The following is a 25,806-nucleotide window of genomic DNA, read 5'->3' as shown; positions in this document are numbered from 1 at the left end:
TCAACATGCTTGTATAATTTTAATGTGGCATAATACGCCGGATAGATTTTTCAGCTGTTTTCTGATCTGCACTGCTAAAGCTTAGCAACTTAGTTAAACTAAAACGAATTTAATTTTAAAACACGTTGTGTAACAGAGGAAAATATTAATAATAATAAAAATAAAATAAAATATTAATATCTGTGTCGTGAAAACACCCTAGACCACAATTAAATTCAGTATCTATCTCACATTTAAATTTAAAAAATGAAAATACGTTTGATCTAATCCATGTAATTGTATTTCTATTACTTTACGTATCTTTCTACCATAATCGCGATGCTGACTGATGATTAGGCAAAGTTGAACGCCCGTGTCCGGGCTAGAACGAGCCAGGGATATTAGGTGGTAAAACAGTAAACCAACCAATCAGTGCCATCGCCACCGAGACGGTTAAAAACCGATAAAAAGAAATCATTGCATGCTAGAATTTACGTTAATTAAAGTTAATTAAACATAGATTGTACAGCAAACGTGAATTTAAAAGTTAATACGACGGATTACCAAAAAAAATCTTCGAAATAGCTCACTATATCATAAATTCGTGCTTACGACGGTTTACAACTGCCAAAAATAATTTTCTCAAAATATTCGTTTAAGACTCATAATTACTTGTATTTTTGTCTCTCAAAAGACAAGAGGTCCAGGATCGAATCCCATGAATGGCTTGGTTTTTTTTATTGTCTTCTCGTCCACTTTATAGTCACCATTTTTCATGGTCATTTTAGTAGCATAAATAAGCAACACTTACTTTTGCTTATTACAAATAGTTTATACCCAGGATAAGATTCGACGAATTTCTGTTCATATTCCCTTCAGAATGTGTTGGCATGTATTAAATGCTGTATCACGTGATTATTTATAAAGCACTTCTGTGGTTTCAGGCTTTTATGGGGAAATCTAATATGCTACCAGAACCACAAAATTGGCTGTTGTAAGTTCGTAATTACTTTCCTTGATGGGTGAAGGAAAGAGTGTGGTCATAATGTTCCTCTCGTGTGCGCCGGCGCAGAAAGAAGGTAATTTCTTGCTGATAGGGGACATATTGTGTGGTCTTCTCAAGTAATTATGACGCTCCATTAGATGCACAAATGCCCATTTCCACATTTAGCCATACATGTAGAAGTGGCTCTAGGCGGTAGACATGCTATTCCTCTAGTATTACCCTCTCTAAATGCGTTGTTTACATTCTGGAAAGGCCAGTTATTGTCTTCGCGAACAATATGCTTGTAATAAACAATCAGCATAAAAACTCAATTTTTCCATTATACTCTGTCTCGGAAATCGGTGGAGCAAGGCCGCGCAGCGAGTAGGCGGAGCGAAGCAGTATGGGCTGCTGCTAACAGCTGGTATACTCTATCCCCGGAATTTGTGGAGCAAAGCCATCACTTTTCAGAGAAACAGGTGGTGGCTCGAAACCAGACGTCCTCTGGGGTTATGTCAAAGATATCGAACTGGCGCTGCTTAGAAGACTAGCACTATACCTGCAGACTCTTGTTCCAGAGATACTCGAGACAGAGTATAGCTCCAGCCGCATTTTCCTCTTCATGCACTCATTGCCTGTCTCACGCGTATATTGGTCGAGCCCTGGTGAGCCAATACTTGCGTACGGACTTGTTTTTGTTCGCTTTCTCCAGAGATTGCCGATATAGAATGTAAGCTTCCTCAATGTGTATAAATGCTAAAGCAATTATGTAACACGTTTGAGGATAATTTCTGTTTGAAGTCCATACTCATGTGTTTATTTTTGGGGATGTCATGAATTTCAGCATCTTTGCTTACAGTAACCACAGGGGACTAAAAATCCAAGACACCATGGTTGATTGATTTGATTTGGATAATCGCAAAGATGAGTGATGATATGATAAAATTGATGAAAGGAACATCACAAAGATCACCCATGCCCAGGCCAGGGTTCAATCCCAGGTCCCATGGCGTTGTAGTGTGCCGTGCTAACCACTCAGCCACGGAGGTTCCAGGAGACCATCGGCTGAGGTTCACCAAGTTATATTAGCAATATTGGTCTTCCTGGTTTATCGGTTAGCACTGCGCTCTGCCAAAAAAGGGTAAAAAGGGTTTCTTATTTCGAAAAGATCATTTCAAGTTTATTAATTTACATCAATTTCCTTCCTACCTCGTTAGTTTAGTCGCAACGATGAACATGCATGATGATTAAAACATATTAATGAAAAAGCTTTCTTGAAAGAAAAGCTAAAACCTATATGATGAACAAAGAACTTTAGAAACAAGTAAGTACATCATTTTAAGTGCAAGTCGCAAGTGACATGCAAATGTTATGTATGTACGTTATTGACTCAATTTGCTTTACAGTAATACTTATACTAAGCTAGAGTTTCAGGCTTTTTCACACGGTTCGTAATACAGTTCCTTATATCTTTCCAATAGCAGAAAGAAAGGAAAGAACCAACTTGGTATCACAGCTAGCTAGACAGATCAGCAACTTAGTTAGCAATTTAATATATAATATGAGTCTCCAGGGGGTGAGCAGTGGCGAACGCTCTTTTCGAAAGAGAATTAGAACGAGCTAAGAGAAATCCATCCATTCACGTTTTAAATATGAATGCATGCATTTATGTGTGACACTTAATCTTTCTTTACACACTCACTATGTTGACAAAAATATTCAATACCAGCTGAGGATCGCCTAGACAGAAATAGTGCGCGGTGTCCCTTGGTACATGTGGAGTGCCCGCCACTGGATAAAGTTTAACTCTGGAGGGCGAAAGTGTTCAAGTTTTGGCTCTTACGTTGAGAGTAATATAATTTATGAATACATCAGCAAAATAAACATTATGGAGTTGTACAGGTTAGTATATTAGTCTGTACTCATGCTCTAAACACTATAGTTTCCTCACCGAGTATGGAAACAGCGAGGGCTGCCTGGAGCACTCATGTTTAAGCCTTCGAAATAGGAGCCTCGCACTTGAAAGGGCGATTTTCTTGTCGCGTTTCTTTGAGTGTCGCCTTCTAGTATACATCACCTCCCGACCCGAAATCTGTAGCAGCACAAAAAGCAGAAACTCGGTTCTCAGACGAGAGATCGCACGAAAGTAACCAAATTGGGATCCCCTCAACCTTACATATATGTGCATATATGCATGTACCACGTGATGCATTTTTTCCGCAGCAAATTACTGTTTCGCCACTCTTGTCTTGCGATCTTTGTCTTTTAATTTTCGATTGCCAATCAGCTCGTACCTCCGTCACGTTTAAATGACAGCGTATTCCTACTGGCTGCTGAAAGCGCATGCGCGGAACGATCTCTCCACCTGGTTGCGGCCAAAATAAATGTTGCAACAACGCATGTGCATGGTTGTAAACTTGCGAGTAGGGGAGGAAGGCTGAATTTTAGACCAACTCCCACAATAGGGCAAGAGCATAAAATGTTAAACGGTTCGTTGGAAAGGAAGGGGGGAGGTATGCTTACTCTGGTACACACGTGGTACCCACGCCTTCAGAATACCAAAAATTAATTTTCAGTCAGTTTCAACCTTTGATTTGATCCCTGCTAACCTAATGGTTATCGCCGCCCTTATCGCGCTCTGTTCTATGCTCAAATCCACCTGATTTTCATTGATGCTGCATACTGACGACAAAGGGGAAAACGTGAAACTTAATGAAAGTCATAAAAGGATGACGAGAGGAGACGAGCGTTTCTTTACCTTGTACTTTTCTTATTCTACGCTGACTTTTTGCCGGTCTGGTTCCATCGCAACTCTGTGTGAGAATGTAGGTCAGGAAAGAAGCACAAAATATACGCCCATACCTTTTCTAGGATTCGAACCTTGATCTAAACAAGGCACTCCACTACGGTGGCCGCCGGGAGCCGAAAAAGTGAGCCGGCCTCCGTAGCGGAGTGGTTAGCACAGCGCGCTACTACGCCAAGGGTTCTGGGTTCGAATCCCGGTCTGGGCATGGGTGTTCTGTGTGAGTGTCCTTTCATCAATTTCATCACATGATTACTCATCCTCATCTTCGCGATTAGCCAAAAGTGGAAGAAAAACTAAGTAAAATAAACTAAATCAATCAATCGAAGAGGTCACTGCAACTTCCGAGCAAAGTAATTTCAGTATTCATGCCTGTCGAATTAAATGAGTATAACGTAAGTGCTTCTGACAAGAGAAATATACATCTCACATACAGTCCATCCATGTGTCACATTTAGGTGGGTTTTCCTCAACCATTTCAGGAGAATTGTATCTTTAACCTTGTGTATAGTAATTAACTTGTGTATTGTAGTAAGATGCAGACTTATGTTGAAATTAGGAAAGACAGAATTTTATCAAAATATCATTATCATCTACTAGTAATTTGGGAGAATGCATATATGTGTTTAGGATATACATTTACAATTCTGAATGAACGCACATTTCTGCAATTGAAAAGATGTAACTTGGCGGACTGGAAAATATATCCCGAATACTACCTTATAATGTATAAAGTAAAGTAAGTCATCCGTGGAAATCAAACATGTATTTCCTAATGCTATCTCAGAAACTCTAAGAATCTACAAAGACAAACTTTGATGATTTGAAAGAACTTCCAAATCATTGATAAATACAACATAAATTAATCCATTCTTCCATCTCTGTAAGTGCGAGTCACTAATTACCGCCATACTCACCGATTTCAGAAACTGCTAGAACTAAACATTTAAAAATTGAATTTAAATACTATTTATAAACGCGTCCATCTGCTCATGATACTGGACAAACAACACCGTTTTAAAATGTGCCAGAAAGTACCAGAACTCCAAGCATCAAATATGATGGTTCGACAGACCTTCCAAATGCTAATCCATTACCCACTTTAAACTGTAGGTCCAGTCCCGATTAGCCTTACTGTGCATAAAGACCAACTCAACAAGTTAATCTATTACGACAAACTATCTTGGTTCTTTTTGCACGTTTGTACGTGTGAGTATATTGATATTAGGTAACCTACAGTTGTTATAGTCTGGAATTTTGTGTAGCGCACTATCACACGAAGATTTTTAGTTCTTTTCTTATTTTACGTCACTTTCCGCCACTTTTAGCTAATCGGGAAGATGAGGATGGAATGATGATTAAACGAAATTGATGAAAACACTCATGCTCAGGCCAGGATTCGTACATGGAACCTTTCGATAGAGAGATCGTGAGTGAACTGTTCGACATGTTCGTTCCACGAGGACGTTGCGAAACAAGAAGACCGCGTTATATCACGGGATGTTTTCTTGCTTCTTCTTCCATTGTCAACATATATGTCCTTTTTGGTCAATCTAACGGTAGAAACGCGTAGCGGATCACGGAAATAAACATTATAAGTTTCAATAATTAAAAAGTAATAATTGTAGAAATTATGCACATGTATTATCCGGAAAGCAGTTGGAAATCATATCGTGTTTCTTTTTTCAGAGATATAAATTAGATATCGGGTAACCTTGTGTAGAGAACTGTGCTGCAAGAAAGTAATTGCGGATTATGAACAGACAATAGAAGTTAGTGATGTAAGGGATGACCCTTTCTCAAACACCAAAACGCCAACCTCCCTTCCACACACCTTGAATTGCATTTTGCAGACTAGCAAGGCTGTGGCGTCTGAACTCACGGCCAGTATAATTATCCGTGTTGTGTTGTCCATATGTGTTTGTGATTGTCCTTTCATCCATTTCATCTTATAAGCATTTATCTACATCTTCGCGATTAGCCAAAAGTTGCAGAAAAACGAAGTAAAATAAATCGAATCAATGAATCAATCAAATATAGAAAGTTACATCCCTAAATAGAATTAATTCCTGGATATTTGCAGCGTTATTTGGCCAACGTACGTACCTATAAGAGGACAGATTAAGGTTGGCCTTGATCTTTCGATAAAATGTAACATTTTTTTACCAGACAGTGCAGGGGGAAGTAGATTTATTCAATACTGCCATTGTTTGTGCATACAACTACATAAAGTCCCTGAAAAAAATAATTTGTTGAACACACAGTGTACGATTTGAAGTTTCTAAATTTGCTGATTTCCTTGTTATTATGTATGTATGTATGCATATTGCATAAAATTAAAGAATTTGTTTATATGCAGCGCAATTTATAATATACAAGTAATGAATGGCTCTCTTTTATCCGAAATATCTCCCATTTATGTTTCCTAGTCAACAGATCTATATTCTTCTTCTTGAAAGCTCTATGTAGGAAGATATTTCGTTGCAATATGTGCTGTAGAATATTTGTCGAATAGTTTGATACCCGGTGGAGGCACATTGTGGTTTGCATCCCACTTTAAACTGCAGGTCCAGTCCCGATTAGCCCATCTGTGCATAAAGTGGACTTGAAACCAAAACTGAAACATTTGTCGAATGGAAGTTAATGGGACTTTCAGTGTAATTCCACGTTGATGTAAAAGGTTTGACCAGAAATGTTTTGGGAACAAAATAGCTCTATCGTAGTGAGGTTATTTGTTTACTGTACGTCCTTGTCACACTTTTCTTCAAGCATTTTTGTTACATTGTCAAAAGGAAAGTGGACGAATTCTTCTTATGCAGGTAGTAAGAAAATAGTACCCCACCACACAGATAATTGTATCAAGGGTTACAATGAACCTAATTTTAGTGCATTTTAGGAACGACTTCGATTGTTGAAATCTCTTTTTCATTTAAGCAGAGTAGACTTTGAGAAAAATTATAACCTACTTTTAGTCGTGCGGGTAAAATACTATTTCTGTCCTCATTTCATTACCCTGATTACATTTACTCACAACTAAAAGTATACAAATAAGTTTGATTGATTTGCTTTATTTTACTTCGCTTTTTGTGCCACTTTTGGCTAATTTGCGAAGATAGGGATGAGTGATGATATGAAGAAATTGATGAATGGACACTCACAAACATCCATGCCCAGGCCGGAATTCGAGCCGGGACCCCTGGCGTCGTAGCGCGATACGCTAACCACTCCGCAACGAGGGCCGGCGTATACAAATAAGATTTCTATTGTATAGGTATAAAGCATGCTCCTGGAACTTACAACGTTTATCACAAACTTTAACAGAAGTTGATTTCCTTGTTAGGAATCTGCTTTCCATTAGATCTAATTTACTATTTAAACCTCAAGAGTAACAAGATTGTGTTACAAAACAAGAATTGCAACTTTAGAGAGAATTACTTTACAACAAAAACACTTCATGGCATACTACAGTTCTTTGAACTGTCCATTAACATGGAAATTTCCCCAGTTTGAAGCTCGTCGTTATCCAAAATTCAACGATCGAAGTCGAGGTTAAAATAGACCTCCACCTACAGACAATTCCACGAGGATCCTCTCAGCATGGAGAGCTTGTCATGAGGAACCGAAACACGCGGGGCAAATAGAGCGCTCCAATTAAGATGCGTTAATTAAATTTATGCAGAACAATGAATGGAGAAAACCGACTCCATGAATATTGTGGTAAGACATCCATCGATGTTGAGGCATTATTTTAGGAATACTTCTTGTTTGAACGAGTAATTAAAAAAGACGCCATCTTATGAGAGATTTAAATATATATGAGACATTCAAGCAAAGGCTCAAATGGCTACTCTTAATATAGGAATGACCAGCAGTAGTTGTTACAATTTCAGTTTGGAATTCTAGGGTGTTCGGTAAAAGGCACACAAGTCACGAAGTGCGATTTTCTGTTGCTTTCATCTAAGCCACGCTAAATCAATTAATAAAAATATTTTAAGAATATATCATTTATTTTATTTTAATTATTTTACTTCGCCTTTTGTGCCACTTTTGGTTAATTTGCGAAGATGGGGATGAGTGATGACATGATGAAATTGATAAAGGAACACTCACAAACATCCATGCCCAGGCCAGGATTAGAACCCCTGGCGTCGTAGCGCGATGTGCTAACCACTCCGCCACAGGGGCCGGCATATTTAAGAATAATTTTATATTGTGTATGTGTAAATATTCCAACATTCATCCAACCAGGCCCGTACCCAGAAATTTTTTTGAGGGAGGGGCCAGATCTGAAAATGTATGTGTGTATAGAGTATGTGTGTGTGTGTGTGTGTGTGTGTGTGTGTGTGTGTATGAGAGAGAGAGAGAGACAGAAAGTGTGTGAGAGAGAGAGAGAGAGAGAGAGAGAGAGAGAGAGAGAGAGAGAGAGAGAGAGACAGACAGAAAGTGTGTGAGAAAGAGAGAGAGAGAGAGAGAGACAGACAGAAAGTGTGTGAGAGAGAGAGACAGAGAGAGAGAGAGAGAGACAGATAGAGTGATATTACAAAATAGTTCAAACAGTTCTGTGTTCAGCAAATTAACAATGTTTTCAAATTTCTCTTAATTTTCTTATACCAGCGCCATTGAAAAGTCATGATAATTCTATGTTTAGAAAATAATATATTTATAAATTAAATGTTACCTATTCGCAATTATTATTACAATAAGGAACATGTATAAATATGAAATACAAAAAAATAATAATAAAGAGACATTTTCGCATCACGACTGCTGTTCGAAGAAAGTTCGGACAAAAATTAAAAGTAATGGACTGTTTTGACTAAATCGGTGAATCGGATGAATGGTTATAAAACTAAAACTACCCAATACTGCACATTGCACACTTCTGTTAGCCTTCCTCTTTCCACAACAAACACATTCATTTATGCATGAATAAAATTTAAATACATCACAAATTTGAAAAATCGTGAATGTGATTTTCGTAGTTCTTTATACGTTCACATATATAAATATTTCATAGTTCGAGGGATATCATCCAACAACATCCAACTTTTATATAATGCCTGTAATGTTTGCTGTTAAAGCAATAAACATAAAAAAAACTATCTTGTGTAAAATAGCATTTTTTGACCTAAGTTTTTTTTTCCGAACAGCCTAGAATTGTGATATGGGTTCTCTATTGTACCAAAAATGTTTCTTTTGTCAGTTTCGACATCTTTTATGTTTTCGGCGATCATCTTTTTACAAAATCCTGGTTTTACAGCACTGATTATTCATCTATCGTATTTCAACATAATGTACAAAAATCAAATAAACTTACAAATCAATACAAGATTATCACGTTCAGCATAGAATCTCAGATGTATTGAAATGGAAGAACACTTGCCTGTCTGAAGCGCAAGGACACAACTATCGTGCTGCCACCTACAATTAGCTTTGCCTAACCAGTCCCATTACTCGTCGGTTTACAGACTTATTCAGACGAGTTGGGTACAAACCGGATATACGTCATTCCTCTTCCTCGGTGCTGATTTTGCCACGTTGGAAGTTAAACAAATGAAAAGCAACACGCGTTAAGCTATCGCTACGCTTTCCATTCTCGATCCAGCCGACGACAAAGGATGGATTTTTTCTCCCGTATTGATATAAGAAAGGCGAGGGGAAGTGAAGTGGAAAGCACATGAAATGATTAGGTGCATTTTCCAGAATCACAATATGCAAATCTAGTCTCATTTTACGCACTAAAATAGCTGAAATTCAAAGGTCGCAAATTGTCTTGACAATATGCACGTACAGTGGGATCCATAAGTATTGCTCAGCAAATTGTCCATGACTATTTTCGTTGGTTTTTATCTCCATCCTACGTGTACTTAAGGACTGTATTTTTACGTCTACTGGTTCAGAGGTTGTAATAAGATAGTTTGGTGTTTTGTGTCAGTTCTTGAAGCTCTCATTGCATAAAACAAAGGGAGTAAACGTGGTGATGGACATTTTGCTTGGTAATACTTATGGATCCCACTGTACATGAAGAGACTTTGAAACCAGCTCAGGGCTCCTATAACACTAGGGAACAGCCATTTTGTATCCTGTTAGCGAATATGTGTTCTTAACTAATTTCAGCATGCTGATTTCGGATTTGTCACTTATGATTCTCCATCACGTACCATTTTCGAGATACGCGTGACGTTATGGTATAATATGGGTAATATATACATCACTGAATTCCGCTTTACTTGTAATCTGGTAACACTGCAAACTGTTTGCGTGTCAAATCATCATGTATACATTCAGTCGTCTCTTATGTGTTGGTATGTAAGGTTTATTTCAACCCTATTTGCTACAATAAAGGATATTAATATATACTTATCGTAACAAATAAACAAGCAGTTTACAGCGTTTGATTTTTGCAGTGACACAGTGGACTGTGCTGTGATAAACTATGTCGACTGAAAGAACCCCTTAGCTGTGTATATCATCCTAACACATTCTGTTATATTTCTGACCAATACACTCCAAAATTGCAATGTAAAAACATCACAAATTGTGTGAAGATAGTGTACCGACCAGTGACGTGCGGTGACGTCGACACTTGGGGTAGCAATCTGTGGCGTGCTCAAAGGGGGGGTTTGGTGTGGCTCATTCCCCTTCCCCTTTAGGGCCCAGTATTTCTAAAAATAGAACGTCAATAATAGGAAAAGATTGCAAAATGAAGAATGAGTACTAAAAAAGTACACGTAACCTCCATCCCCATTTGAAAAGAAAAAAGATTTAATTTGACTAGTAAGCGAGAGATCCTGGGTTCGAATCTCGGCTTGGCCATGGGTATTCTTTGAGTGTGTCCCTTCATCAATTATATTGTATCATCTTCGCGATTAGCCAAAAGTGGCGGAAAAGCGAAGTAAAATAAACCAAACCAACAACAATATGAATGTGCGTCGTCTTGCCCAAATAAATACATCCGTTGGAGGCCAAGAGATTAGTATATTTAAAAAAAAAAAACACTACTAAAACGAGAGCGAGAGAGAGCCTGAGCAAATATTTGTAATTTAATCATTATATATGCCATATTTGAAAATAAATAAATAAATAAAAAGTAAAGAAAGCATAACATTATTGTCTGCACATAACACGTTCCCCTTTCATAAATAATAAAACTACATCCCACATTATACATACATATTGTACAACGTGTAAAATGTTGTGTAAATACAGAGAACATAAGTACTGCAGAAAATTTTCCCTTAAGTTCTTTAGAGGATTTACAAAGAAATCGAATGGAAACCTATCTGTCCTATAGGAGATAGACTGGGGGACCTGAAAGCACAGGCTTTCAACCATTGCAGTGGGGGCGAGGGGGCAAGGGAGGTAGAGGCAGGAATCTTCCCTTTTCCTTCGGAAAACCGTTTCTACCTGGAACTGCTAATGCGGATCACACCGAGGGACGAGAAGCGCGTGAAAAAGAAAGTGTTGCATATGAACTGTGGCTTTAACAAGACAATAAATATTGTGATTTGAAAATAATTAGAGATGTGAGATTGATTGATCTATCTCTGCTAGACTAGCTACTCCTCAGTGCACGTCACTGGTACCGACTGTACTTTGGTTGTCGCTGGAATGTCAAGACCGCCCATTGGCCTCACATGGTGCATGTCAGAGTTGTGCTGTAACACTAAGAGAATGGTATTCATTCAATGCATTTTGATGTGTCTATGATATGGCTTGAACCTAAGGACCACGTGACAGATTGTTATTTTTCTCGCACTGTAATGCGTGGCTTTTCTTGAAGAATAAAATCATATGTATATGCCGATGTGTCCTCCGCATTGATGTCGATACCACATAGTGAGGGATTCCTAAATCACTATCCACCACAGTGGAACTGAACATTTTTCGTGACCAGGAAAGTTCTTTCAAATATAAAAGATAGCGTTAAGTGGAAAGAGGTTATTTTTTTTGCACGATAAATTTCAAATCTTTTATTTCATAGGGAAATTAATTGAATACATCGCCAGATGTCTGTGCACCTGGCACTGCACTCTTACAAGACCAATGTTGCCAGTACACTTCGTAATTAAAAAAAAAGTAATTAAATCGCCTGTAATGCACTGAATTACTCCCACATCCCCTAATGTGCCTTCATGGTACGGTGCTATATGAACGGGGAAGATTACCTTTTTTATTTTACCATTTATGCATAGAATGCATGAAAATGTATCGTTCTTTATCAATTCGATAAATATCTATTGAGACCATCGACGCGCATAAAAAATTATTGCAAGCGACTCATATGTCTTTTATCCATGTTTTTATTTTCTTCGTACGATATTTTTCACACCTTACAAGCTTTTACTCCACACTGAACGTTCATGCAGATAATTATTTTCGTGTTTAATGTTTAAAGAATATCCATATAGATAAAGTTAATAACTAATACAAGGTTAATGTCTCTATCTTTTTTGTACAAAAGTTAAGAACGTTCAAAGTCTTGGTTGCGTGACTTTTGAGGCACCCTGTATATCTCGGAAATGTGACTGGATATACACATTTCGAGACTTTATCTGAATTCCTCGCACCGAAATTAGTAAAGAACACGTTATTTTATCCAGGATACAGAAAAAGAAGTTGAAATTTGTTCCCTATTGCAATTAAAGAGTCTAGCACACTCCTGTTCACATAAAGTGGCACACTTTGTAGGGTTGAACAGTTGAAGAATGTGCCACTTTATCTGAACAGGAGCGTACAGTGGGTCGGATTCCACTTAGTACAGCCTCTACGTATCTATCTGAGCATAAAGGGTAGTGGCGCGGAATAAAAGGATCACAAAATTTTACAATATTCCAATACTCACGTAGTTACTATTATTTCCTTTGCGTTTATGAAACAGAAAATGTACATACGTAAGGTATTATACAAGAACACAATATTCGCGATGTTCGCCAATAGTGACGAAAAGCCTCGTAAAATAAGCAAATCAATAAAAAAAAATATCTGAAAAATCTTTTCAGAATTACACAGCTACGAAGTCCTTGTAACGGTGGAAAACAAGCACTGGTTCAAGTGACCTGGCGATGGCTTCAACAACGACAAAAGAGGAAAAAAATATATATTAGGCTTGAGTCGACGACCTTTAAGGGGCCAAATTTTGATCAACGGTGTAAAGCTGCGTTGGAAACAAGAAACGAAACTTTACAATAATGCTAAGGAAAAATTAACAGGACTCTTGGGTATACAGCCCCATTGTTTCGGTACACCACTCTTGTTTCTTTGGCCCGGAGGCATACACAATGTCTGTTTGCTTGAGGACAAATATTTCCCTCTTTTGTGTGGGTTGTTGTTGTTGAATTGTTGTTTTAAGTCCACTTTATGCACAGAAAGGCTAATCGGGACTGGACCTACAGTTTAAAGTGGAATCCGAACCACTATGCCATGTGCCTCCACCAGGTATCGAACCCGAGACCCCTTGGTTACAAGGCAACGACGTTACCACTACGCCATCGAGGAGGCCCTCTGCGTGGGTTGTTGTACCTTTCCAAAAAAAATCAATGCAATTTCCCCCTCGCTTCTCACTTGATGCACTCCATGCTTACAATAAAAAATAAGTAAATTAACCAAAAAGAAGAAAACAGCAAGAAAAGAAGGATCTACCTAAAACACAGAACAACATCGTGATAGCAAACTCAAGCCCAAACGTTTCAGTAGGGCGCTTACATCTCTGGAACGTCAACAGTCAGCTTGTGAAAATTCCTAGAACGGGAAAAGCGTTGTAACGGTGCACCCTTGTTGAGACCTCTATTTTCCAGCATACAACAGAGAATCAGAACCGCCACTAAGCATGGACATAGCAGGGCCAGAAGGGAGAAAATCCGAGAAATCCGACATCGTTGCTTTCTGCCTCCACCTCACCCTTCCCCGCGATAGAACTGATGCGACGTATTTCCGGTTTGTACCGATCTCAACTCAATATGTCTTGTAGTGGGAAGGTCCCAGTGGTCTCAAATGCTTTGATAGCATTCCCGACTGTTGCTATCTCACACCCATGTTCTGTTGAAAATTTGTCCAAGCAGAAACTTAGTAATATTACGAATGTGATGTTGGTGTTACCACTACGTTGCATACTGGAGATAATGTGATTTCAGCGGTTTGAAAACATCGACGTCATCAAACACACAGCTTCCCTCACATAACCCAACTACAGACCACGGATTTCTATAACTTGTCCCAGTATCTCTGGAGCAAGGCCGCGCATAGCGTCAGAAAAGGGGAGGAAATCGAGTATACAGAGCAAAGCAGTACACGGTGCTGCAAAGGCTGGTAACTGCAGTCGCTTCCCCCTTCTCCACGTAATTGAGGTCCCTCTCACGTGTTCATTGGTGGGGCCGTCTCGCGTCACAACTTGCGCAAAGACTTGTTCTCGTTCGCCTAGTCCATAGATAGTTGGGACAGGGTATAGTGGACGCCTTCAAATAATTTCGAACCATCTAGAAGCTGAAAGCGTTGCATTGGAAGATACGTTAAACTCATTAAAAAAGGAGGGAAGATCAGGTTTGCTTGATCTGCCTTGTCCCGATTGACTTATTTTTGAAATATTACTATTTACTTAGCAACAATTTGGTTAGGCATATCAAATAGCAGCACTATTGATAACACCATTAAGCCTTGTTTCCATGATATAAAAAAACCAATATGCTGACCAAGATATTAATTTATTTTATTATAAAACATAAACTAAACGTAACGTTTCAACCTTCCAGAGCGTGAGATAACGAGTTAAACCACATTCTAGATAGAAGAAAATAGGTTTAGCCTTTTAGGCGAAAGTACAGTTGACAAGGGAAAACCACCTGCTAGAATGTCCCAGAACAACTTTCTAATAGTCTGGAGGGGAGTAATGTTTGTGTCCTGTTTTTGTACCTTGTTACATTTGTACTAGGTGCAGAGTCTGAAGAAGACCTTGCTAGAAGGTTGAAATGTTACGTTTAGTTTATGTTTTATAATAAAAAAAATTACTGCCTTGGTCAGCATATTGAGTTGTTTTTAGCACTATTGAATTGAATTGAATTTATTGCTGGGCGAGGTTCAGCTGTTGCTGGTCTACCACCTAATCCCAAAAGTACAGATTAAAATAAAGATAAAATTCAAGATTACAAAATAAATTAAACAAGAAATTACAATAAGATACAAAATGAAAAGCAATAGAAACAATTTTATCAGTAAATTAAAATATAAAAGTAATTAAGTTGAAGAAAGTTAAAAGTCATATGAAAATAATTTCTAACAACTGTCAGGAATATTTGATTATTCATATGTTGAAACACATTCTGCCTTTTGAAATGTGAAATAAGGAATGAACTCCGTTGGAACAGATATCAAAATTTCTTTGAAGTCCACTTTATGCATAGATAAGCTAATGGGGAATCGGCCTACAGTTTACAAAGGGGTTCAAGCCACTCAACCATCGGGATCGAACTCAAAACCCCTTGTTCACAAGGCGACGGTATTACCGCTATGCCGTCGGGGAGGTCCGAACTCCGTAGAGCATTGTCCATCTCATTGAAAGTGACATGGGAGAAAAGAGCATTCATACATTTTGGTGGGTATTTATCTGTGTGTCTTTCACATTGATGATATTATTTATTGTTACATGTCGCCAGAATACTATTTCTTGCACCAATATTGCTGTAAATAACACAATCATGTCAATTTAAAAAAGGATGTACCTCTACCGGACTACTGTGAATGCTGATTATACCTAGGTATGATGATTGATGGATTGAATTAGCTCATTTTACGTCGCTATTCTGCCTCTTTTGGCTAATCGCGACGAGGATGAGTAATAATTAGACCTCAGATTTTAGGTTTTTAACCTATTAGCAGGTAAATAAGAAATAACAAGTTACGTCACCGTTTCATTAAAAAACTAAACAACTGATGACGTTTTATAGTGCATAAAATAACCTATTTTGTTTGTTAGAACCTATTTTAGGTATATGCGCCTAAATAAAACCCTTTTTAGGTTTTTACATATATTTTAAGGTTTTTCTGGATGTTTATGTTACACAGAGGTATTTGCTCGGTTTGATACCAAAAAAAAATCAATGACTAACGTGTTTGTCGATTTCCTTCCCTTTATTTTCCACGCAGCTTTCTCTTTCCTTCCTTCTTCGATAAAAATAAAACCTAAACTGTGAAAAGCGTTAGGGCATTTATAAATCTACATTAATACAATCAGATTTGGATTAATAAAAGTTGTAATTTTTCACGTCTATGAAGAAAAAATCACGCAGAATTCACGGACAATTTCCGGAATTCAAGGAATTCCCAGTGACTAGCCACCCTGGTATTGTGCAGCAATTCATAGATACTTGATTCATTCTTCAGATCAACAAGTAGCTAACTTTTGCTAACAACTCAAATATAGGATTACAATAATTTGTGGATAATTTTGAAAATGATGTATGCAAATGAAAATTTGGGTTAGAAAATTAATATTTGGTTGTTACATATAGCTATTAAAATTTCTTACGGTTCTTTTGAAATTTTGTTTTTGAAGATGTATAAAATAAGTATTTTTCAGGAATTTTGAAGCATTTTAAGTTTCTTTTCGAACCTACTTCAGGATTTTTCGCGCCTAATTTAAGATTTTTAGAACCTATTTTAGGATTTTTAGAACCTATTTTGGGATTTTTAGAGCCTATTTTAGGAACCTAAATGCACACTTTTTAGAAACTAAAAATCCGAGGTGTAGTAATAATATGATGAAATTGATGAAGAGACACTCACAAAGAACACCCACGGCCAGGCTGGGATTCGAACCCGGTAGCGCGCTGTGCTGAATATGTGATGGGTTAGTTCATTAATGCATTCTGACACTTTTGTTAAAGTCTAAGCCGTTGCAATGGAGACATATTTGTGCGTGTGATAGAGATAACCCACACAATAAAATTCTGTATAAATTTGATGTCAACGACCTGAAGATCTTTCAAAACGTTTCCTTTCATTTTTATGTTCGAACACTGGATGGAAAATCAATCAATTGTGCGCCCATAGATTTTTTAGAAGTGTCTGATCCTTTTGACTTTAAAGCTGCCATCAAAGACCATTCCCGAGGGCATTGCGGCAGAAACTTGATTTTCCACTTCTGAATTGTCCCTCACGTTCAACCACCATTTAATTTTCTACCATTCTCCTGGGTTTCATTCAGAAATCGCTTCCGCTTTGAACCGACCGCGTTCTGCAGTTTCTGCTTTCAAATTCTCTACCTCGTGCGTGTCACCCAAGGGAAGGACAAAAATTCGATATGCCGACAACGGACCTGTAATAATTTACCACGCGAAGGGGTATCAAATAACGTACGTGTATCTCTACATTGTCGACTTTCGGTAGTTATCGAGGACGCAAGACAATCACATATGCAATTCTTGGTGTTTCCCTCATTCAGCGTCGCATTTCTTCCACTTTTGACTGACCGCAACGATGAGAATGAAATATGATCATATGAAATTTGATGAAGGGACACTTACAAAGGAACACTGATACCCAGACGGGGACAGCCACAGAGGCGGCCATCTTCCTCAATTGGAAATTTTAGAATATTTTACTTAAAGGCTTAGGGGGCAGTTATTTTAATTAAAATAATTATAATTTATTGTCTCCACATTCTATACCTTCAAATGTGTTACAGAATATCACATAATAGCAGACCTCCTTGGCAGAGTGATTATCACAGAGCGCTACGACGCCAGGAGTCGAATCCCGCTCTGGGTATTGGTGTTCTTTGTGAGTGTCCCTTCACCAATTTCATCATATCATCACTCATCCTCATCTTCGCGATTAACAAAAAGTGGGAAAAGCGAAGTAAAATAAACCAAATCAATCAATCAATCAATCATATAACAGTTCGATTTACACATTAATATGCAACCGAAAATCAAATCTACATTAAATTACCAAGCGACAACAATAGTAAATAAAATATAATATTTTGGGCCTCTCGGATTGCGTAGTCTTAACGTCATCGCATTGTAATCAAGTGGTCCCGGGTTCGATAATCGGTGGAAGCACATAGGGTTGATTGATTGATTTAGTTTATTTTACCTCGCTTCTCTGCCACTTGCGGCTAATCGGGAAGATGAAGATGAACGATGATATGATGAAATTGGTGAAGGGACACTCACAAACACCCATGCTCAGGCCGAAATTCGAACCCGGGACCCCTGGCGTCGTAGGGCGCTGTGCTCACCACTCCGCCACGAAAGCCGGCGGAGGCACATAGGGATTCGGATCCCACTTTAAACTGTAGGTCCGGCCCCAATTAGCCTGTCTGTGCATAATGTGAATTTCAAACAAAAATTCAAAAATTGATTGATTGATTTAAAAGTGTTGGGTGCGTGGACAAAAATAAATTGAATAATTAAAAATATATGTTTTTTCTCTATTTTTGTGTATTTCGCATATTTTGTTAGCTATGAAACCACATTTTTGTGTTGGCTTAAATTTAGGCACGAGCTATGACAGTAACAGGAAAACATGGGCAATGCCAGGTTCCTCTACCCCAGCGTGAAAAATGAAGGTTGCACAAGATCTGGTGCTTTTGACATTCGAGGGGACACTCACCAAAATATATGGCCGCTGAATTGGTCGATTGAGAGGGAGATCCTGTGCGATTTTATTTATTGCTGCCATCTCGCGAGCCATTCAGAGCAGTTCCCGAACGCAGTCGCAGGCCGCCGGAATCACGTTATGATGAAGTCAACACTTTTGAGAGGGGCGGCGTAAAGATCGCTTAAGGCTTTCAACGACCAATGAAGTGTAAATAATCTAATAAACTTGTACTCTATCGGCCAAGACAGGCGCACTCCATTCGGGATGAGTACCCCACTTGCAAAATAACTTTCGTACCGTGCGTTTTCAGCAAATATAAGAAAATTCAGTTTATGTATCAGGGGGACAAACCGCGCAGTTTGTTAAAAATGCATCAACTCTGATTACCGTTGCAGAAAATTTGTTTTCAATGTTTCCTTATTAAATAAAAAAAAACTACCTACCCGGGACAAGTCAGGATGGTTTTTGTTCGTGCCGCACTGCCAGGCTCTGGCTACCCATTCCCGAGTCCACCTATATTAAATATAGGGTGGCCATAACGTTTTTCCAACAATACAAGGTTTATTACAAAGAAACTATTACAGTTACAGCTGCACGGCTTGTGGCAAAAGAAAGAGAAACCCACAAAAGTTTCTCCCTTTGTTCCATAGAGGCTGAGTTGGTATAGGAGCTGCTGCAATAGCTGGAACTGAAAGTGGTGTTCTCCTGACACGTAGATTGGGTCTGACGATCCAACACCCTGTCGTTCACAGTCGCCAGACATCACTTTCCTCGAGTTTTTCCTGTGAGGCTATGTCATGGATAGAAACACGTGTACCTGATCGGGACACATTAGCCCCGTCGTGCAGGTGTATCCCGGTGTCAGGTTGGTGCAAGAAAATGACGTTCAACCAAGTAGACCGCCCATGCCCAAGTTCAATTCAACAAGTGCCTGTCCTGATATTCCAAATGAATATCTATAGCCTCGTCTAGTACGTTGCACTTTTTGACACTTGGTGTACTGCAGGTGTATCCCAGTGTCAGGTTGGTGCAAGCAAATGACGTTCAACCAAGTAGACAAATGGCGGTGTTCAAGTTCAGAAGATTCAACAAATGCCTGTCTGTTGCTTTAAAGGTTCATTTCATTAGTCAGCACGAACCACGTGATCATACACCACACACTACATCGATACCAGAACGTAGTTCAAACGGTGGAGACACCGAATACACTACTCAACACCAAATCAGCAAAGTAGACGAGTTGATGTTGCACCGTGTAACTAACTAGACCTGCCAGTGCAGAAAGAGTCAAAAAGTGCAGCGAACTGGAGAAGAATAACCGACGCTGTTGCTGGTTGCACACATGGCGCGAAATTGAATATCGCCTAGACGATATGTGCCACATCTGGAAGTGCACTGACATTGTAAATAAACTTTGTGAGCTTCTCTTTCTTTTGCCACAAGCCATGCAGCTGTAACTATAATAGTTTCTTTGCAATATACCTTTGTATGTACGTATGGTCACCCTGCATAATTTTTGAACTCTCTTTATTTAACGCCACTTTCCCTCTCTAGTTTATTGACGACAATGAAAATGAATGACGATTAGATTAAATGTATTACAGAGAAACTAGACTGGAACACCTATTTTGGGTGGGACTTGAACGCAGCATCTTTGGCGGCGAGCTAGTGAGCCGATTATACAGGGTTGGGCACGAAAACCTGGTTCGCCTCATATCGTTTGGTCTGAAACAAAACTTTCTCCTAAAGTAATGTGCTTCAAAAACAAGAACAGGCTCATACGCGGCGAGAGGGGTGACGTGACGTCGCCAGATGGGGAGAGTAGTGGAATGTTCGAATATAGAAGAAATAATAGTTTGAGAATGTCGGACAAGATGAAGTGCTCAACCCTGTACAACTCTGTATTGTCTATCTCTGCCTCTGCTCTCTTGTCTCCGTGTGTGAGGGTATTTGGATTATTTTACTTAGCTTTTCTGCCACTTTTGACTAATCTCGAAGATGAAGATGAGGGATGATATCGTGAAATTGATGAGGTGACAATCACAAGAAAATCCCATGCCCAGGCCGGAAATCGAACCCGGGACCCCTGGCATCGTAGCGCGCTGTGCTAACCACTCCGCCAGAGAGAGAGAGAGAGAGAGAGAGAGAGAGAGAGAGAGAGAGAGAGAGAGAGAGAGAGAGAGAGAGAGAGACACTATGAAAAAAATGAGCAAGAAAGAATGGGAAGGAACATCAGTGGCCGTCGTTAACTGTGCCATCACAGCACTCGTCTGGGAGTAACAAAGTGGAAACTAGGGAAAATTTCGGCTTAATATCTACACCATCCCTACACGCAACTTGGGGCTTAATTAGAACCCCCTTAACCAAAAAAAAGTGAGAGAATTTTTGGAAGATTTTCGCATTGTAGCACCACAGACCAGACTAAAATCACCGCTGGAATAGAGGGCGGTTGCTTGTTATTGATCCCCACATCCCAGTACCACGGTGCAACAGCTGGAGCAGCCGAACCTGGGTATAAATGGGTAATGTGTCAAAGCTAACACGGGGGCTCGCCAGAGGATACAAGGCTTCGCATTTTCTCCTTTCGAGGAAGGCCCATCCTATTTTCCCGCCGCTGAGTGTGGGTCTTGCTTTGCGTCACTGGAGAACATTTACAACTAGTACAATGTTCAGAGGATACGAATTGGGAACAAAATTGCATATAGGTTTCCATTTTACGTCATGTGCAGCGTTACCGAAACATAAATCAGCATAAGCACTAAAATCTTTTTAATGTAGTTCATTCAACGATTATGATGGGGGAAAATATAAGTAATGAACTCGCACAAAAACTTCCCTGAACAACCCTCTTTGCCCTAAAATTACGAATAAATACTACATAAGGATTTGGGAAAATAATATAATTTTTCACCTCCGTGGCGGAGTGGTAAGCACAGTATACTACGACGTAAGGGGTCCCGTGTTCGAATCCCGGCATGAAGGTGCTTTGTGAGTGTCCCTTCATCAACTTCATCATATCATCACTGATTCTCATCTACGCAATTAGCCGAAAGTGACAGAAAAGCAACGTAAAATAAACCAAATCAGCCAACTAACCAACCATTTATATTTTAAAAATTTTGTTCTAAATTACTGCATAACCAAACAGTAAAATATATATCTTCTGCCTCTTTTCAGTTAAAACCTGAAAATCAATACAGGGAGGGGTATAGAGATACTTCTCATGGAAGTGCATGATTATGATGATATCACTTCTGAAAATTGGAATTCAAACCATTCAAAGATGTAACTCTAAAGCTAGCATGCAAGTAGAAGAGGTATGGTACCCCCTCCCCCCGCATAGCTGCATGCCGTGAAGGCATATGGGGGAAGTGGAGGTAGAGCCCCACGCATCTCGGCCGTGTATGCTGATGTGATCAGCACCACTCTCCACCCGCCTTTACTCTCCAGTGTTGCCTCCAGGTACCTATTTGTTAGAGGCTAAGTTAACCCCAGAGCAGTTTACTGCAGGGACATTGCTTGGAAAGTTTTCATCCGAAACCCCCACCCTGGAAATCGAATCCGGGTCTCTCAAGTGGCAGTCAGACGCCCTACAGTCTGGATCACCGCGGCTTAGCATGAAAGCACTCACTATTGATAATTATTTACTTTTGATCCAGAGATTCCAGGGGCACTAAGGCTATAGTGCTTTTCTCTCACAATACCCTGTCCGAGAATCTGTGGATCAAGGATACTCATAACGGAAGAGAAAGGGAGAAAACGCGTGGGCGTAGCAAAGCAGTGCGCGCTGCTGCAAAAGGCTGGCAGCCGCACTCAATTCCACTCTCACGAGTTCATTGGTCGAGCGCAGAGACTTGTTTTCGTTCGCTCGCTCCAGAGATTCCCGTGACTGAATGTAACCATAAACACAAACTATGCAAAGTGCAACAGATTGCACCAAAGTGCGCAACGACACCAGGGATCCAGGGTTCGAATCCCTCCCTGGGCATGAGTGTTCTTTTGGCGATTAGCCAGAAGTGGCAGGTAAGTGAAGTAAAATAAACCAAACCAAATAAAGTCTGCACCAATGCTAAGTGTACTAGCTAAAATTGTATCCAAAGCTGCTTTTGCAGCAAAAACAGAAAACAAAAAACTTTAGGTAACGTTTTAATCTCCTGCCTGATATGAGATACTTCCGTTCCTTACTTTCAGAATACAACATAACTATAGTGAGCAGAAAAAAACGTTAATTTAGAATGTAACTTTTTGTTATAGTCTTGCTTTATCTTGTTAGCGTCAGTTCAGTAGTTTCTCTCAACTGCAGCTTCAAATCGGCATGTTTTGTCATCACATAGCCTTCGGGATATGTCGCCTGTCTGTAACATCATACGTGAGAGTGACTTTAGGGATCTGTTTCTATCCAACACACGTCCCCAGTGGGAGACGCTGCTTCAAGCTCCACGCCTTTGATGTTACCCCTCTTGCATCCACGAGGACCAAGTTGGCAACACGATGTTTAATGCGATGAGGTCAAATTTCAGCTTTAACAGATTATTTGCTGTGGACGCTATTATTTGCGTATCCATTAGAGATGCGTGTTTGCAGGCAGTGCCTGTAAGAATTTCAAGTATGAGGGAACATGTCCATGAAGTAGTTGCTAGGGTTGTTACTGATTGGTAATGTACAGCTTTTAAAAAGTTTCCTGACTCAACGTTTGAAAAATTGCTATCAGAATATTTGACTGAAGGGGTGTAGGGACTGTTAGTTTGTGTGAGTTTTAGACCAGTTCAGAGGTTACTATCCTCTGTACGAGACATCTGTATAAATCGCAGTCAGGAGCCAACTGTACACAAGGTGTTGCCTTGTTGGAAGTATATTTTGAGCGTGAAAGATGTGTAAAGAAATGGAGACGTCGATTTTTCGGACATGGATCCAAACACAATTTGCAATTGATCCACACCAACCAACCAAAATGAAGCGCTACTGTGCAATTGATCCACATTGTACAGAGACATACACACTAGCTTGCACTAACAACCGATCGATCACTCCCTGTGTCCACACAATCAAGAACTAAGTTCTCTCCCATGAATCTTCGCCTTGGTGTGGATCTCATCTGCTGACTTCACATTAAGCATAAAGCGAGCTAGGGCAAGGGATCATGCACCACAACACCAACAATCCAAAATGAAGTAGCTACTATGCAATTGATTCACACCAACCAATCAAAATGAAGAAGTTACTATGCAATTGCTCCAAGTCAACAAACCAAAATGAAGAAGCTATTATGCAATTGATCCACAACAACAACCAATAATATTACCAAATTGAAGAAGCTACTATGCAATTGATCCACACCAACCATTCAAAATGAAGAAGCTACTATGCAATTGATCCACACCAACCATTCAAAATGAAGAAGCTACTATGCAATTGATCCACACCAACCAATCAAAATGAAAAAGTTACTATGCAATATCCACACCAACACCAACCAATCAAATGAAGAAGCTACTATGCAATTGATTCACACCAACACCAAGCAACCAAAATGTAGAAGCTACTATGCAATTGATCCACATCAACTTATGAAAAACACCATCCAACTACAATTAATAAGCTAGTATGCGATTGATCCACACGAATCAATTAATATGAAGAATCTGGGGTGGGATTGATCCACAGCAACCAAAGAGAAAATGAAGCAAGTATGGGATTAATGCAAACCTACTTGCGTGAGGAAATCCACATCTCTATTGTACTCCATTAACATCAATCATTGAGAGTGGCCCGCCAGATGTCACAATCATGCGGCAAGAGAGAGAACTAATTACACACACACACGAGCGCACTTCTCAACCCACTACCGCCCAGTTACCGGTTTCTACAGGTCGCTTCAACTACTGCATCTGTGGTTCCGAGAAGTTGTCGTGACTACCCAGTTGACACCAAAGTACGAAGAATATTTGCCAATTTCGGCGCCTCTTCTTCCTTGACGTCACTGTCGTCACTTGCACAATCCAGTTGCAGATTTTGGACAATTCAATTACGCGTCACTCTCCAGCCTTGTCACGGTATATCCCTTTCAGGCATCAACAGTAAATGAAACACGAGCATATCTACTACAATATACATTGCATTAAGCTTTATTTATGCATTTTCCCCATGTGGTCAACTTGAGTCATCCATAATTCTTAATATTATTCGCAGTTGAATGCCAATGACAGACAAATGGTAATTGATTCATGTTGAATTGTTGGACATTTATCCACTGTTTTTGGTTTCTATGTGTACCTACGTTTTAGAGGTTTTTGCTGTGTCTGTCCTAAGGGTGGTGCAATTCTTTCTATCTTGTCATCTGTCGATAGTCTCCGAACGCAGACGTTACAGTAACAGGGTTGGCATGTATAAAGCAAATGTGTTTAGAACACAGCACATGACTTTCTTATTTTACAAGTGTTTAAAACACTTTTATAATTAAATACGTAGTATGTGGATGAAACAGTTTTGTTCCACATTTAACGTACATTGTTGTTAATGTAAATGTATTTTGCTGCATTCACAATAAAATGTGATATTTCTGAAAAAAGAGTAGCTACCACGGGGATAGTGTATGACCTGGCAACTGTGGAATAGTCAAACCTTCTAGAACAGCCGCATGCGATAATTACAAGTAATATAAATAAGTAATTTAAGAAGTTAGTCGAGTGTTTACTTTATAACTAGAAACACAGTCCTTCTTTGGATGGTTAAAATATCCCCAATCGACCATTATTCTTACAAATTAGTCTTCTTGGCATTATGTTTTAAACGATTTATGAGTGTAAAACATTTGTTCTTGATTAAAACACTGTTTAAAACATATAAAACATGTTTTGAAACAAAAAACTGTTTTACTTGTTTCTTTTCCCTTTCATTTTCTTTTCTTTTTTGAAGAAAAAAAACACAAATTATGATAACCCTATACAGGAAGCAAAGTGCTAGGGAGGATTATTTTTTCGGTGGCCCAGGCTCCATCATGTAAGAGCTATTCAGGGTTGACACTTGAAGTAATCAACTTAAAAATTACTTTAAAATCTCCTCCAGTGCCGCTTACGTGGAACTGTCGGTCCCTGAATGGTTGTTGACAAACACCGGGTAACAATACGGTTCTCCCAGTGCGTCCAAGTGTCATCCTTGAATATTCTGACGTGTGGAGGCTGGACTACTGCAAAATCAATCCACCCTGGCACTTTTCTTCCCGTACAATCGGAATTAAAATTGCCTTTGCACCTCAAAACAGATCTTTTGTGTTTCTCCATCCGTATTTGTTTTCAATACGTGTTTACACACTTATGGGCCACTCTGAAAATATGGACTATGGAGTTTAATATAAAAAGGCACACAGAATATTTCTATTTTTGGTTATTTCATTTTGCGGTGATGATAATGAATGATGATCGCTTGATCTAATGAATTAACA

General features: G+C 39.2%; 1 protein-coding gene across 5 annotated transcripts in view; it reads right to left on the bottom strand.

Annotated features, from left to right (window-relative positions):
• LOC145983985 (uncharacterized) overlaps positions 1-25,806 on the bottom strand; it is a 387,657-nt gene that overhangs the window by 85,674 nt on the left and 276,177 nt on the right. Inside the window, exon 1 of one of the 5 annotated variants that reach the window (XM_083117233.1) lies at positions 24,076-24,153. The exons of the other annotated variants lie outside the window; for them this stretch is intronic. Coding sequence (XP_082973359.1) covers positions 24,076-24,117 — 42 coding nt within the window. The 5' untranslated portion in view covers positions 24,118-24,153. Of the gene's footprint in view, positions 1-24,075; positions 24,154-25,806 lie in introns of those variants that run through there. 5 annotated transcript variants of the gene reach the window in all.

This window comes from Lepisma saccharinum, chromosome 2 (genome assembly GCF_977018435.1).
Source record: "Lepisma saccharinum chromosome 2, izLepSacc3.1, whole genome shotgun sequence".
Classification (NCBI taxonomy): domain Eukaryota; kingdom Metazoa; phylum Arthropoda; class Insecta; order Zygentoma; family Lepismatidae; genus Lepisma; species Lepisma saccharinum.
This window is presented reverse-complemented; position numbering and strand designations above follow the sequence as displayed.